This window comes from Oncorhynchus keta, chromosome 27, assembly GCF_023373465.1.
Source record: "Oncorhynchus keta strain PuntledgeMale-10-30-2019 chromosome 27, Oket_V2, whole genome shotgun sequence".
NCBI lineage: Eukaryota > Metazoa > Chordata > Actinopteri > Salmoniformes > Salmonidae > Oncorhynchus > Oncorhynchus keta.
In genome coordinates, this window is record NC_068447.1 from 41,962,909 (window position 1) to 41,978,275 (window position 15,367).

Genomic DNA, 15,367 nt, shown 5'->3' on the forward strand with positions numbered 1-15,367 from the left:
CGTAATGGGTCTGCAGTCAAACGACCACCCCTCATCACTGTCAAACGCTCCCTAAAACACTTCAGTGAACAGGCCTTTCTAATCGACCTGGCCCGGGTATCCTGGAAGGATATTGACCTCATCCTGTCAGTAGAGGATGCCTGGGTATTCTTTAAAAGTGCATTCCTCACCATCTTAAATAAGCATGCCCCATTCAAAAAAAATGTTGGCCTCACATTAAGCATCTCCAATCCAAAATTAAACCTAGAATCGGCTTCCTATTTCGCAACAAAGCATCCTTCACTCATGCTGCCAAACATACCCTTGTAAAACTGAGCATCCTACCGATCCTCGACGATGTCATTTACATCTCAGACTCCTCCCTGGCCATTGTACCACACCTTAAATACCTTGGAAGCATCCACTCGGGAAGACTGCAACATCGACCAGGATATCCACAATCAGATCAAACAGGCCTCATCCTTCTTTAGACGGCGAAGGAAAAGGGTTTTCGTGTGTGTATCTTCACTCCTTTATGGACATGAAACGTGGGCAGTCTACGGCCAACACTTAAAACAACTGGCGTCCTTTTGCATAAAATGCCTCCAACACATTTTAGACGTGACCTGGCAGGACAGTGTTCCGCACTCAGAGATCCTCCAGAGGAACCAACTGGAAGAGCATTGAGGCGTCCCTCACACGCAACCAGCTTAGATAGCTCGGCAATGCCATCGGATGCCAGAGGACCGCCTGTTAAGAAAGACGCTGTGCGGACAGCTACAACTGGGACGTCGCTCTGCAAATGGCCAGAAAAAAAGCAGGCTAAAGGACCAAACGAAGACATCACTATAGGAGTGTGTTAGATGAACCCTGCCTCCCTCCAGACATGTTGCTGCGACCCTTCCAATTGGCGCGGCCTCTGCCACAGGGAGTGCTGTTGGCCGATGTAAAAAAAGACTGAACGACATATGACCAGGCCTGTTCCGGCCTCAACGGGACAGGCCTTTATGTTCTCCGTCTGTGGCAGACTGTGTGCATCCCGCATCGGATTATACAGTCATCAGTGAACACACAAGCTGTAGTGGAAGTCAGTGTTTGTGTGTGTGTGTGTGTGTGTGTGTGTGTGTGTGTGTGTGTGTGTGTGTGTGTGTGTGTGTGTGTGTGTGTGTGTGTGTGTGTGTTTCGGTTAGCGGACTCACCTCACTAGCAAAGTCCGAGTCAGGGGTGGTCTGCTGGGGTCGGGTGGGTACAGGTTTGGGGGCTCCACTCACTCCCCCAGGGGCCAACTCTGATGAGATACCCCCATCTCCGTGGCCTGACCCTGGGCTTAGGGGGTGAGGAGATACGGGGCTGGTAGGAGAGGCATCCTCATTTAAATACAGCACCTGTATCAGGAGAGAGAAGAGAGGGAGATACTTAGTCGGAGACATACATTTTAGGACAGGTTATGCCATGGCATCACTGTGAGTGAGTGTGTGTGTGTTCCGTGTGTGTGTGTGTTTGTAGGTGTGTGTGTGTATATATGTGTGTGTACTCATGCCTGCATGCACGCGTGTGTGTTTGTAGATGTGTGTGTGTATATATGTGTGTGTACTCATGCCTGCATGCACATGTCTGTGGTTGTAGGTGTGTGTGTGTATATATGTGTGTGTACTCATGCCTGCATGCACACGTGTGTGGTTGTAGGTGTGTGTGTGTGTGTGTGTATATATGTGTACTCATGCCTGCATGCATGCGTGTGTGGTTGTAGGTAGGTGTGTGTGTGTGTGTATATATATGTGTACTCATGCCTGCATGCACGCGTGTATGTTTGCATGCTGTGCTTCCTGTGCGTGCTTTCCTGCATTTGTGTGCATACTCCCCACCCACCCTCAGAACAGCGTTGATATAGATGCGGCTGGCCTGGCCAGAGTTGTCCAGCTGAAACCACTGGTCCATGCTGAGGTCAGGACTAGCCAGCAGACGGGACAGAGGGATGGACAGATTGCCAAGAGACAGAGCCCGGTCATCATCTTTCACCTGGAGGGAGGAGGAGGAGGAGGGAGGGGGAGGAGGAGGAGGAGGAGGAGGGAGGGGGAAGAGGAGGGAGGGGGGGGGGGCAGATGAGGAGGAGGTAAAAAGATGTGTGGATATGATTGACAGGTGGATAAGGGCGGATAAGGATTGATATTCTACAACAGTGGTGTGTATCTGTGACATCTGCAGTAAACGAGGATCCACTCGTAACCACTGTGACCGTTAAGTCAATATTACGAGAGATAGTGATGGATAGAGAGAGAGAAAGAGATAGATAGAGAGAGAGAGCAAGAGACAGATTGATAGAGAGAAAGAGAGAGACAGAGATGGATACAGAAAGACAGAGATGGATAGAGAGAGAGAAAGAGATAGATAGAGAGAGAGAGCAAGAGACAGATTGATAGAGAGAAAGAGAGAGACAGATGGATAAAGAAAGACAGAGATGGATAGAGAAAAACAGATTGACAGAGAGAAAAATAGGCTTGTGGCTCTCTTATCACCTGAATAGAAATTTCCTGTTTGCGAGGGTCCTGGATGTAGAATGTGAAGGCAACTTCCCACACTGGGTCAGTGGTAAGATAACAAGTCTAGGAACCATAGGGGAGAGGATACAAGGTGATGGACCATGAGAGAAATGCACTAACCTAGCACTTAAGGCAAATGGACACCATAGTAATTAAGACCTTCGGAGGGTCTATGGGGGTGAATTCCTACCTTACTCTCCTTGGTTGTGTCTTCTACGGACAGCTGCACCATGGGGCTGGGGTCCTTGTTACCCTTTTTCATCTGAAGCCCAAAAACATATCATACAGATTTGACACACGCCAACAGTCAGCCACAGGGGTCATAACGAAGAGAAGCTTTCGCTATTGTCACAGCTAAATGGAGGGTCAGAATAGACAAAGGCCCGCGCCACCGCAGCCCAGAGCGTCAGTCAGTCGGTCTGTACTCACAGGCAGGTCTTGAGCCCGGTCCAGGTAGACAGCCAGGATGGCTGCCGAAGGGGGGTCTGCTGTCTTACAGGTCATATTTTGGTTCCTCTGGATAACCTGATCACAGGGGAAGACAGGGCTTTAGTGGCCCATCGCCATTGACTACAGTTTAAATGCTGAAGGCGCAATGAGATTTCTATCCAGCTTGCAATGGCAAGGTTTACGCGTCGCAAACAACATCACAAGCACTCCTTATTCTAAAACTGTGAGGGGAGTCTGGCCAAAACCATTCAAGCATTTTATTTGACCATGGGAACATTAGTAGTGATACAGTGATGTAGTGTAGTGGGCACCTCGTTGAGTCGGTCAGCAGAGGACAGCAGAGAGAGCCACTCCAGACGGAGGTGAACACTGCCAGATGGTACATCCTTCAGACTAAACCACTAGCAGAGAAAGAGAGGGGGGGTTTAAAGAGAACTTCAGACTGAACCAATGAGTGTTGAAGAGGGGGTGAGTGCTTGAGGTGGAATGACAAAAGATACTCATTCTAGGTGGTGGAAATCATTTACATTTTAAAGTACCGGTGTTTAGAGTGAATATTCTAGAATAGCCGGTACTCGAGCAGTAGACAATATGAGGTGGCGATTCTCTGTACTGGCGTGCACTGGCACAATTCAAACACTGGGGGGGTGTCACGTTATTGTAGTGAGTTGGTGGTGAGTCCAGAGAGCCAGAAGGAGATCAGAAGGTGGGAGGCACACAGGGTCTGCATGACACCTGCTGCTTAGACGGGATTACCAGATTCAACCATAATTCAGTCTACAGACGTGTCTTAAGGGTAGCCTTAATTCCAACTCATTCCAGCTTTTACTATCTTATACGAGATACGGACAATAGCTGGTAGAGAGAGATATACACAGTATACCTCAGTTAAAAATATCATTGACTGGAGCTACTTCTAAAATAGTGAAAGTAAATTACTTTTTACTGAACCTATACTATCTGTGACGTGTCAGACTTTCTTTCAATATCAAGTAAATGAGATGAAAAACTAAAGCATATAGCCAATAGCACTTGCAACTCACCTCATCTAAAACTCTGGCCTTGTGTACGATATCTAGATCCATCTTGACCCTGAGAGAGACAGAGAGAGAGAGACAGAGAGAGACAGAGAGACAGAGAGAGAGAGACAGAGAGAGAGAGAGAGAGAGAGAGAGAGAGAGAGAGAGAGAGAGAGAGAGAGAGAGAGAGAGAGAGAGAGAGAGAGAGAGAGAGAGAGAGAGAGAGAGAGAGAGACAGAGAGAGAGAGAGAGAGAGACAGAGAGACAGAGACAGAGAGAGAGAAAGAGAGAGAGAGAGAGAGAGAGAGAGAGACAGAGACAGAGAGAGAGAAACAGAGAGAGACAGAGAGAGACAGAGAGAGAGAGAGAGACAGAGAGAGAGAGAGAGACAGAGAGAGAGAGACAGAGAGAGAGAGACAGAGAGAGAGAGAGATAGACAGACAGAGAGAGAGAGAGAGAGAGAACGGAAGAGAAGAAGGAACATGTATATCTGCGTTCCATCTTCAGCGCATTACAACATAGCACAAGTGTATTTGTAACTGCAATGGAGATGGTGTTACAGAGAAACACAGAGAAACCGCGAAGGAATGATGATGATGCTACCTGCCCAGGAAGTCATCCTGGTTCTGGTCTTTATCAAACACTTCCACCTCCAACTCCTGACCAGGCACTTCATGGACAATCACCTGACACACACACACACACACACACAAAAAAATGACACCAGATGACACCGTAGCCAACAGTAACAGCAATCAACACGACAGACTGAATGTATACGTAGAAAGAAAAGCTGTAAAAAAACACAAAAAAACAACTACAAATATATTTGTCCTTCGATGGAGTTGGTTACTAAAGAATGTAATTTCTTTAAAAATACAAGGTGACAGACACATGCGAATAGGATGATCCAGAAAGGTCCCATGTTTGATAACTACATTATTACAAAGCTACATGGCAGCAAATATAAGGCCCCCGTGTTTCTCTCAACAGCCTTGAAGTCCAAGCTATCAGACATACTCTGCACGCTGTGCAAGGCTGTTCATTTCTCTATAGAAACCAAGGCCAGAGTTTCCCCTTTTCTTTGCTGCACAAAGCAGAATACGCTGCCTGAGGGAACAACCCCTTTTGGTCAAAACACACGGAGAGGTAGTGCACTATTTAGGGAATAGGGTGCCGTTTTGGGATGCACTTATAATATGCCGATCTGCTCCTACCACTGTAAATATTTCTGTGTGGTTCACTAAAGTGGTATTTCTGTAATATGCAGGCAGGCATCGTTTTTTTGGGGGGGGGGATTCTGCAGAGATAAGCAGATTAAACAAACCAAGGACACTGTGACATGCCACATTCTCTCTCATAGCAGGCTGCAGGTGGTGGAGGGACAGGGACTCCACTCTTAAGGGACCGAGGCCTAAGACAGATGTCACGCTCAGGGCTACAATCAGGTCACGACAGGGAGAAAGGCGTTTACAATGGCGCTGTACACGCAGTGAATGTCAACCCACTGGGCACAGACGTCATTTCAACGTCTAGTTTTGATTTTCATTGGGTCGAGTCGTCGACTAACATGAATTCAACGTGAAACCGAGCAGAAATGTCACCGTATCATTGGATTTCGTAAAATTCCATTATGTCGATTACAAAAGTAATAGGGGGGCGAATCCTAATCAGTTTCCCACGTTGATTCAACGTCACACTGAACGTTGCTGCTGAAATGACGTGGAAACCAACTTTCAACCCGTGGGAGGTCTCCTTTCTCAAGTTCAACACTGTTACAGTAATGTCGAAATCCTCCTATGTGCAGTGTTGTTGTGTTCCAATTTCATATTTTCATTTTGCTGACCATTTGCAATGTCCTCCTGAGTTGTCTTGAAAGGGGCTTGAAGTAAGGAGGATCTACTGTAACTATTTTGACTTGTTCGGGTGGTCTTTCACCCGGGTTCCCAGCTGCAAGCCCCACCTCAATAACAGACACATTTAACAAGGCTCATAAATATGCAATAACTAATAATGAGCTGCGGGACCAGCAACGCTCTGCGGCAGCTCTGAGTGATGAATTCAGTGATGAATTCAACTTTAGACAGTCTGTGGTGTTGTATTCCATTTATTCTCCCCGCTCTCACATCTCTGTAATAATTGGTCGGAGAACTATCCCAGCTGTGCGCCTCGGAATGGTGAATATTCATCTTTAGACAGTAATGTATCAGTTCCCCCCCTCCTCTCACCTCCTACATCTATGTCTTCTCTCTCACTCTGTCCGTCTTCCACTCTTTCTCAATCTTCTCTCTCTCGCTCTTTCCTCTCGTCACCTCAAACGTCTCTCCCTCTCTCTCTCTTTCCGCTCGTCACCTCATACATCTCTCTCTCCGCTCTTGTCACCTCAAACATCTCTCTCTCTCTCTCACCTCAAACATCTCTCTCTCTCTCTCTGCTCTTGTCACCTCAAACATCTCTCTCTCTCTCCGCTCTTGTCACCTCAAACATCTCTCTCTGCCTCACCTCATACATCTCTCTCTGCCTCACCTCATACATCTCTCTCCACTGTGGGTTGAGGTTGCTGTCCACGGTGTGTGATGTGAAGGTCTGGGTGCCCACACGCAGCACAGCGTACGGGTCAGACTTCCCGTCTATTATCCCCTTAATGACCGTGTCCTTGGCTGTCAGCTCCTCAGCCTCCAGCAGGTGGATTCGCACCACTCCCTGACAGACCGACAGAGAGGCATGATTAACACAGAGTCTCCCTTTCGCCGTCCACTGGTTCCACATTCTGCAGCTTTGCCCGGAGACATGGCTGTGAACTCCTACAGTCATACGTCTCAGTTACAATCCGTGTTTGTCTATGTCAATCATACAAGTAGGGTCAGTCAATCTGTTGTGTTTGGTAAATGCTTCAGTCAGTCGGAGTCTGTGACTCTCCAGGACAGGTGATTGAGTATTTCAGTGGTGTTACCCGTGGGAGAGGGGAGCGGAGCTGCGCAACGTGCAGGTCGGCCACCAGGGGGATAGTGAGGCGGTTGGGGAGGACCAGGTACGAGGCTATAGCATCCATTATCTTAGTGTCCGACATGGCACTGCAAATGAATGCAAGGGTGGCGTTGGGGACACACAGAGATGGGAAACAAACAAATAGACAAAGACTATATACACTACTGCTGACAACATGAACATGCATCAAACATGATATTTTGGCACGTATGCACAAAGGGTCTCAGAGTAGGAGTGCTGATCTAGGATCAGTTTTGCAGTTTAGCTCATAATAAGTCAATATAATATGGACAGAGGGAACCTGATCCTAAGTTAGCACTCCTACTACGAGACGCTTTACGGGCTCTGGGTAATAGACAACAGGACCAACCAACGGCACCCGTTGAGTAAGGATGTGGTTGAGGCAGGGGACCTTGAAATCATTTTTTAGCTAAATGTGATTTCTCAGTTCAGTGAATACAATTAAATAAGAATCATTAAACGTGTTGCCAGGAATCTTTGATATATGATGTTAGCAAACTAAAGTTAACTACAACATCACTGACAATTAATGATTTAATTGCAATATCAGACAATTAGCTACATGTCTTATCCACACACAATGTGATCAGGGACACTGACAGTGTCCTAGTAAAAATGTGCTACAACTATGGTCATTGACAATGGCCAATGACAATGACCGTAGTTTGGCAAGACAGTACAAACAGATTGGGGACCAGGCTACTTCCCCCTGAGGTGACACAAAGATTAAACACACCGCAAACAACAATGCCATATAAGTGGTCCTTTGAGAAAGCCAGAAAGAGCCCTCTCACTCACTTGAGTCCAGGGATATCCAGCAAGTTGGTCAGCCCAGTCCAGTTGATGTCCAGCTTCTGTGAAGGCAGATGTAGTTAAAGAGAATCAACTTCAGAAGATGCTGCACCAAATGAATGAATGGATGTATGTGTGGACGGACGGGTGAAGGAAGGAAGCGATTGGTAACAGAGACTCACAGGCCTGCGTATGAAGAACATGGTGACGGCTCCCACCAAAGGAACGTCTCCAATCAAGGGCTCCAGAATAACCCTCAACATTCCATGTAGCTACAGAGACGGGGGAGGGGGAGGGACGGGGAGAGACGGCGGAGGGTGCGGGGGAGGGGGGACACGGGGAGGGGGAGAGACGGGAGAGGGGGGAGGAGGGGACGGAGACACGGGGAGGGGAGAGAGACGGGGAGGGGAGAGAGGGAGAGGGGAGAGACGGGGGGAGGAGGGGAGAGACGGGAGGGGGGAGAGACAGACATGGGGGAGGGGGGAGGGACAGGGGGGGAGAGGGGGAGGGGGAGAGACGGGAGAGGGGGGAGGGAGAGACAGGGGAGGGGAGAGACAGAGGGGGAGGGGAGAGGGGAGGGACAGGGGAGGGGAGAGACAGGGGAGGGGGAGAGGGGGAGGGGAGAGACGGGGGGGGAGGGGACGGGGGAGACACGGGGGAGACACGAGGGGAGATGGGGGGGGCGAAAAGGAGGAAAAGAGATAATGAGAGAAATAATTAGAGAGCGACAGAAACCGAAAGAGAGAGAATGATACAGGTTAGCTTTATATAGAAAGAATGCAAATTTGCGGGGGGGGGGACGTCTCATGTACTGCACTCCCACCAAATCCCCAGCAACACTGTTCCTTCTCTCTTTACCTGTACCCCTTTCACTCCTGCTTTGCAAAAGTACTTTTTGATCTCCACATTGATCTCCACATCACCCGCATAGCTGGAGAAAGGAGAGGGGGGAGGAGTCAGGGGGGAGAACAGGGAAATTATTTAAGTGTCAAGCTTCTGCTGCTGCTATAGACAATGGACATGCTCTTCATCACAGAGGATGGTGAGGACAGCCACACGTGCGGCGGCTGCGTACCTAATGTACAGATCCAGTAAGACCTGCCGCTTGTTGTGCTCCGTGTGAGCCTTCACACCCACAACCTTCAGGGCCTGCGACAAAAAAAAACACACACATCATATTGTGTTATCATGAGCATAGAGAGTCCACAACATAGATTGTGTTTACTGCAAGATGCCGTGTATAAGGTAACCTCCTCTGCAGGCTATTGGGGAGGAAGTCTGGTGCTAATAAGAAGTGATTTGTTTGTGTGGAAGTGTTCTGTATGGTCATTAGTGTCCGAATGAACCTGTCCATCTTCCTTTGTATAATGACAGGGTATACCAGAGCCACATATGCACATCTCTATAAATGACTTGGCTCTGGGGGCCTACTATACAGTAGTGACATGGTGTTATATGCAGGCCGGGGCTCTTGTACCTTGTCCCCTAGGTTGACTTTGGTGAAGCTGAGGGTCTGTAGGTGGGTGTTGGATGCACGTATGACTGGAGCGATGGTTTCGACCAGTAACTTCTCCAGATACTGGCCCACGAACGGCCACGCCTGCTGCAGAATCTACAGGAGAGAGAGAGAGAGAGAGAGAGAGAGAGAGAGAGAGAGAGAGGGTGGAAGGGGATGTAGTCATGCTTCTCACTGTGTGTTTACAACCTAATAAATATACATGAGATCTTCCTTCATCATCGATTGCCCATGCTTCAAGGACACCTTTGCCATTTTTCAAGGACTGCAGTGCTCACAGGCGATTTCACTGAATGTTGAATGTAAAATGTATCGAGAATATACGATCTGCATTAGCTTGCTTGCCAAAGCTCATGAGGTCAACATATGCTATGCCATATTCATTCATATTTACGTTGTAGAATCACATTTGAAGTCACCGATAGTAGGTTCTATAACAACTGATTAACTCTACTGGCCAACCAAAAAGGACATGTCCTGTACACGTCCCTTGTAATTGACAGCATCTGCAAACGCAGAAAGAGGACCTGATAGTGAAAGATTTCACAACCTTAGAGCATGATGTCCCCTCCCCTGTATCACATATCCACTTACACTACAGGAAACGACAACCACACATCTGGTCGAGAGGCTCTTCACATGACGGAAACACAAAAGCCGATGCCCTGCAGTCAAATGACCTAGTGACCTCATGGGTGGTATTATATTCATATTTTTCATAATTTCATCATTAATAAACATTATTATTTTTAAACGTTTTAAAATCTGCCAAAAATGTGGTGTTTCTGTGTCAAACAGTAAAACAAATTCAGTCTTCTGTGATGTATATAAGGTGTAATATTGGGATGCAAACTCAGAATGCAATACATTTCAACTCAATATCTGACATGGTACAGGTGTCTTCTTTTTTTAAGCCCATCACCATGTGTGTGTGCTGTATACTTTTGTTTCAAAGTAGATGTGTTTAAGACTACCAAGAAACCCTGCGTGACCCTGATTTAGCCCACTGTTTGTGTCACACTGCTTTGCTTTTATCTTGGCCAGGTTGTAAATGAAAACGTGTTCTCAACTAGCTTACCTGGTTAAATAAAAGGTCAAATCAAAAATAAAATAATCAACTATACATTTGATGGTTCACTTTTGTATGGTTCCACTGTGCAAGTCACCACTTGTTGGTCATATTGTTTAAATCATACAGCCATGCAGTTGTTTATACCGCAAATGAATGGAAAGATCCATCTGAGATCTAAAGCTTGGCGTCACTTTGAAAAGGTGATAATTTCTGAATCAGTGTGTGAGATTTAAAGCGGCAATCAGCAGTGGAAACGATAACAAAGCTCCGACCCCACCCCTGTTTCGGTAAACAGCTGAAGGATGGGGCTGGAGAAATATAACCACTCTCAAATCCATACACGTAGCTATGGATGCAAGGACCAGACCATCTATGAAATCAAATGTATGGTTTTAACCATGTTTTCAGGCTATATAGTGTTTGTTTACATTTACAAGCTAATATTTTGGGTTCTGGTGGGGTACGACAGTTGAGCTAAGCTCATGAGGCATTTAGAAGTTATATTCTTCAAGAAGCAAAGGGTATATATTGATTTGATTTACAAGGCCCAAAGATTGATGTAGCAACTGCTGATTGGCCCTACAAGGCAGTGGCACTAATACTTCTCATCTCACTGCCAAGCCATTCCCTTAGATGGCACCCTACTCCCTACGGGTCCTGGTCAAAAGTGGTGCACTAAATAGGGAATAGGGTGCCGTTTGGGGCACAGCCCTGATCTCAGTGATACGGTGTGTGCTCGCTCACTACTCCCGGAACCCAGCAAATCCAGTGAGCACTGAGCTACTCAATATGTTAAGAGTCTGTCAAGAGAGACTACGCGCACAAAGACTATCCTCACCAAAGAGGTATCGTGTGGTAAAAATCCTCCTCATTAATCCAGGATTTAAGGCAAGGGATTGTGAACTGTAACTGCACGTAAATGAATAAAATTCCTGACAAGGACATAATGACATTCTGGCCTGTGTCATCCTATCTGTTGTTTTAGAAATGGTCAAATTCTAATTGAATCACATTTCGGCTGTGCCATCCTATCTCCTGTCCTGAAGAAGTGCGATGGGGAACCAGGCCAGGGTCTGTAGTTGCAGCCTGCCAGGCAGAGAAAGAGGCTGGGAAGGAAGCCCCGACGCAGTCAGAGCACGTGGTGGGTGTCAGCCAGGCAGCTAGCCTGGAGCAGCCCTGGTTGTTGCTTGTGAACGATAAGCCGAGCAGATTACTCCCATACAATACGTGCGTTTGTCACAGAGACTTCATTAATGTCTCCCAGTGAGAAGGGCAGCCTTGTTTATTGATAATCACATCACCGTCATCCTCGCTGAAGCTGCTGGCACTCAGCGGAGATGGAGATGGGAGCGAGGCTCGCTGCTCTGGCTGCTGCAGAGAGTTTAGTGTGTGTGTGTGTGTGTGTGTGTGTGTGTTGTCAGGGGAAACCTTTACACTCCCCTCTGACTCTTACTAGAGGATGATGGGTACTAATGGAGGGAGTGCAGCGCTGCCAGAGGCAGAATGTAGACACACACCGCAACCCAGGGCAACGATGGACAGAGGCACAACAAAGCTCCTCCATCGCCACACCAGCTGTGTGTGTGTGTGTGTGTGTGTGTGTGTGTGTGTGTGTGTGTGTGTGTGTGTGTGTGTGTGTGTGTGTGTGTGTGTGTGTTCCTATATTATCACGACCAGAGTGTCCTGACGAGGTAAGAAAACAATACATATATTTGAAAAGCCAGGACTTTTTTTCATGTCCTGAATTTGTTAAAGATATATTTTAGGTTTACGGGTTAGGTTTAGGGTTTGGGATTAAAGTTAGGGTTAGGATTTGGGGTTAGGTTTAGCATTAGGGTTTTGGGTTAAGGTTAGGTTAAGAGTTAGGGAAAATAGGATTTTGAATGGGAATACATTTTTACAACCCGAAAAGACCTGAAAAAAACTAGTGGTGTGTGTGTGTGTGTGTGTGTGTGTGTGTGTGTGTGTGTGTGTGTGTGTGTGTGTGTGTGTGTGTGTGTGTGTGTGTGTGTGTGTGTGTGTGTGTGTGTGTGTGTGTGTGTGTGTGTCTTGGGGTAAGGGAAATAGGATTTTGAATGGGACTGAATTGTGTCACCCCACAAGGTTAGCCCCCACAAGACTATGTGCGTGTGTGTGTGTCTTGGGGTAAGGGTTTAGGGGTTAGGGAAAATAGGATTTTGAATGAGACTGAATTGTGTCCCCCCACAAGGTTAGCCCCCACAAGACTGTGTGTATGTGCGTGTGTATGTGTACACTACATACCTTGTTCATCCACTCAACTTTCTCCACGTCCGGAAAGTTGACCTGCAGAGAAAGAGAGAATGTGATTGGTTAGATTTTAACTTTGAACTGCCTTTAAACAATATAGCAGAAGAGTGTAACCTGGGTAGGAATGTGTGGAGCTCGTGAAATGGCTAAAGATTGACTTGAGACAGTAAAATCAAGACGTGTGTGTCTTTTTGGCCCATCGCCCATGATGCAAAAGACAACGAACCACAGACCAACCCTAAACCTTCCCTCCAAAGCAAAACCACAGTCACAAGACCTTCACAAGATCACACTGATCACGATCAAGTGTGTATGCTTGTGTGTGTGTGAGAGAGAGAGCGATATCCTGTGATATCCTGTTGACACAAACCACAAAGACTGTGTAGTGTGAGCGTCCTGTGGTTGTTAAAGAATGTTGAAATCGTCCCATGACTTTAAAAAGTTCTCTTTCCTGATATGGTCCAGCTAGTCCCCCCCCCCTTGACTGATGTCTCTGAGTCATCAAGCTTATGGCATCTAGCCGTAGCACAACACTCAAGTTCTAGGGAACCTTGGAACTGAAACAGGAAGTGGGGGTATAACACAGAAAAACGCCTAAAATTAGGGTGGCACGGCAAAACCTCAGAATGGAAACTCTCTCTTGTTAAAATGCTGAGACTCATAGTACGAGTAACTCACAGTCACTACGAGGCTAACTGTGCCAAATGTAAATACGCTCATGCCTCTGTGGCCATCTTTGTTGGACTAAATGTTCATTCTGAATTCCACCGCGACTGTGGCATTTTAGAGTTTGGACTCGGTCCCCCGGGCCCTGCACATTAAGAAAGTCCAAATATAGCTATGGTTGGATGGACTACAGAATGAAGAAGGTGAAGTGGGGGGTTGGTAGGAACAGAGTACAGTAGCAGCAGATAAAAAGGTATGAGAGAGAGAGAGAGAAAGAGACGAAGACAGAGAGAGAGACATGTTTGCTCATCAGTTATGTTTATAAACATGATCAAACCGTGTCAGACAGTTTCTGGATCATTTGTTTACAGATGTAGACATATTTTGACAGTGTAATCAACGGAGCCTTTGGTTTTTGGATTATGACGAGTTAATGTAAAGCATTTCTAAGTCATTCAGTATTATTCTAAATCAAAGGGTGTATTTTATTCATTAAAATTAATGGAAATATTATATTGCAGACTGTGGCTTTAAATGACCAGATTGCAGACTAGATAGTGGGCTGCAGATGTGTTCTGCAATCTGCAGTTGCAGAAGCAGGCTGAGCCTATAAGAGAATACACAATACAATATAGGTTTGTCACTTACCCATGGGGGTAATTCCCGTTTACTCCTAAAAGCCCTTGCAGTGGCGTATGCTCTCTCGTTCTCCAATACGTACATGGCAGACCGCAGCCGCATCACTTTCTCGTTGCGACTGTGTGTCCATCCCATGTAGACCATCAGACCGAACAGAACTAAGGTGATACTAAACCCGAAGTATCCTGCCAGGTAAACTGGCAAAAGTGTAGCCAGGCATTTTCCAAAGGACCACAACACGGATACCGCATGTTGGCCGGGCGGTTTGGGTGGCTGCGTCTCTTCCGGCAAGGCGGAATCTGCAGCCCCCGAGCCTGTGGCCATACTCGGCCCTGCATCCCTAGATGGCGTCGCAAAATCCTTCTCCATGGAACAGCTACCTATGCAGTTCAGCGTTCAGTGCCTTCTTGTAGGTGAATTACTAATTAAACGAAATCCGAATTAGGTTAAGCCTGCAAACCATTGACAGTGGTTTACTCTATGGACACGAAATGTTCGTCTAAAATACCTCTTGACTCGGTAGCCTAAACAGACAAAACCTTCTCTTCGTGTATGCACTGACAAGCAGACACGGACGGGCAAGTGGATTCTAATATTTGTTAGGCTTGAGAGGGCGTGTTTTCTAAGTGAAAGCCCTCCTCAAATCCAATAGAGTAAAGAGTCACCCTAAAATGTACTTGTTCCGAGAATAGTTGAAACGCACCGACTCCCCGGCACCAACCAGTCAATGAGTGACGTCTCCTACAAGAAAAAAGCTATTGCGCTGCTGCAGTTTTCACACACACACACACACACACACACACAAAAATCCGCATAGCTAGCTTTCCAACAGACTAAGAATCTATTTGCAGTAGCCTAAGCCTATACATACGGTAGTAGGCTTGTGAATAAATGTGATAGTAGGCTAGACGACGTTCTTGATAAAGCAACCAACTACGGCAACCGCTCAAGCAAACCGTTATCTCTTGACGCCTGCCTGATATAATGTGCCTATTTACGCACTGGTGAGTGCACGTCTCCACACTTAGGGTTTTGGAGTCTAGTGTAGGCTGTTGAATGTTCTGTTTTTCTTTTATCGGCATGCTACCAGTTTGTTAGTAATTTAGTATCCCATTTTTAATAGTCCAACATGCATTTGTAAAGGGGAAACACGTATAGCCTATGCGTTTATGTTTTCTATTTTTCATTTTCATTTCAACCTCAAGACAGCCATCCCAAGCTGCAAAATGTCCTGCAAAATAGGATACTAATTTTCAAAGCCAAGGAAGGCTATCCCTTGTTTCCACACCACCACCACCATGTGGCAGAGAAGTATCCTTGTCTGACATCTATTGGAACAGGTACCCTGTAAATACAACACTGTGCCAGAGAGATCAGAGAAATCAAACCATTTTGCCTTCAGGGTATATAACCTGTT

General features: G+C 46.6%; 1 protein-coding gene across 2 annotated transcripts in view; it reads right to left on the minus strand.

The window, feature by feature from the left end:
• LOC118360337 (extended synaptotagmin-1-like) overlaps nt 1–15,011 on the minus strand; it is a 28,227-nt gene extending 13,216 nt beyond the window's left edge. Inside the window, exons 1-17 of one of the 2 annotated variants that reach the window (XM_052482457.1) lie at nt 13,960–15,011; nt 12,640–12,681; nt 9,267–9,401; nt 8,865–8,938; nt 8,648–8,720; nt 7,972–8,061; nt 7,796–7,851; nt 6,942–7,062; nt 6,515–6,691; nt 4,592–4,674; nt 4,013–4,061; nt 3,281–3,370; nt 2,949–3,044; nt 2,710–2,781; nt 2,496–2,582; nt 1,849–1,998; nt 1,179–1,364 (exon numbers count right to left, since the gene is read on the minus strand). In XM_052482457.1, coding sequence (XP_052338417.1) covers nt 1,179–1,364; nt 1,849–1,998; nt 2,496–2,582; nt 2,710–2,781; nt 2,949–3,044; nt 3,281–3,370; nt 4,013–4,061; nt 4,592–4,674; nt 6,515–6,691; nt 6,942–7,062; nt 7,796–7,851; nt 7,972–8,061; nt 8,648–8,720; nt 8,865–8,938; nt 9,267–9,401; nt 12,640–12,681; nt 13,960–14,319 — 1,941 coding nt within the window. In that variant the 5' untranslated portion in view covers nt 14,320–15,011. The remainder of the gene's footprint in view (nt 1–1,178; nt 1,365–1,848; nt 1,999–2,495; nt 2,583–2,709; nt 2,782–2,948; nt 3,045–3,280; nt 3,371–4,012; nt 4,062–4,591; nt 4,675–6,514; nt 6,692–6,941; nt 7,063–7,795; nt 7,852–7,971; nt 8,062–8,647; nt 8,721–8,864; nt 8,939–9,266; nt 9,402–12,639; nt 12,682–13,959) is intronic. The other variant, XM_052482456.1, reaches the window with a different exon arrangement.
• Between the last annotated feature and the right edge of the window lie 356 nt (nt 15,012–15,367).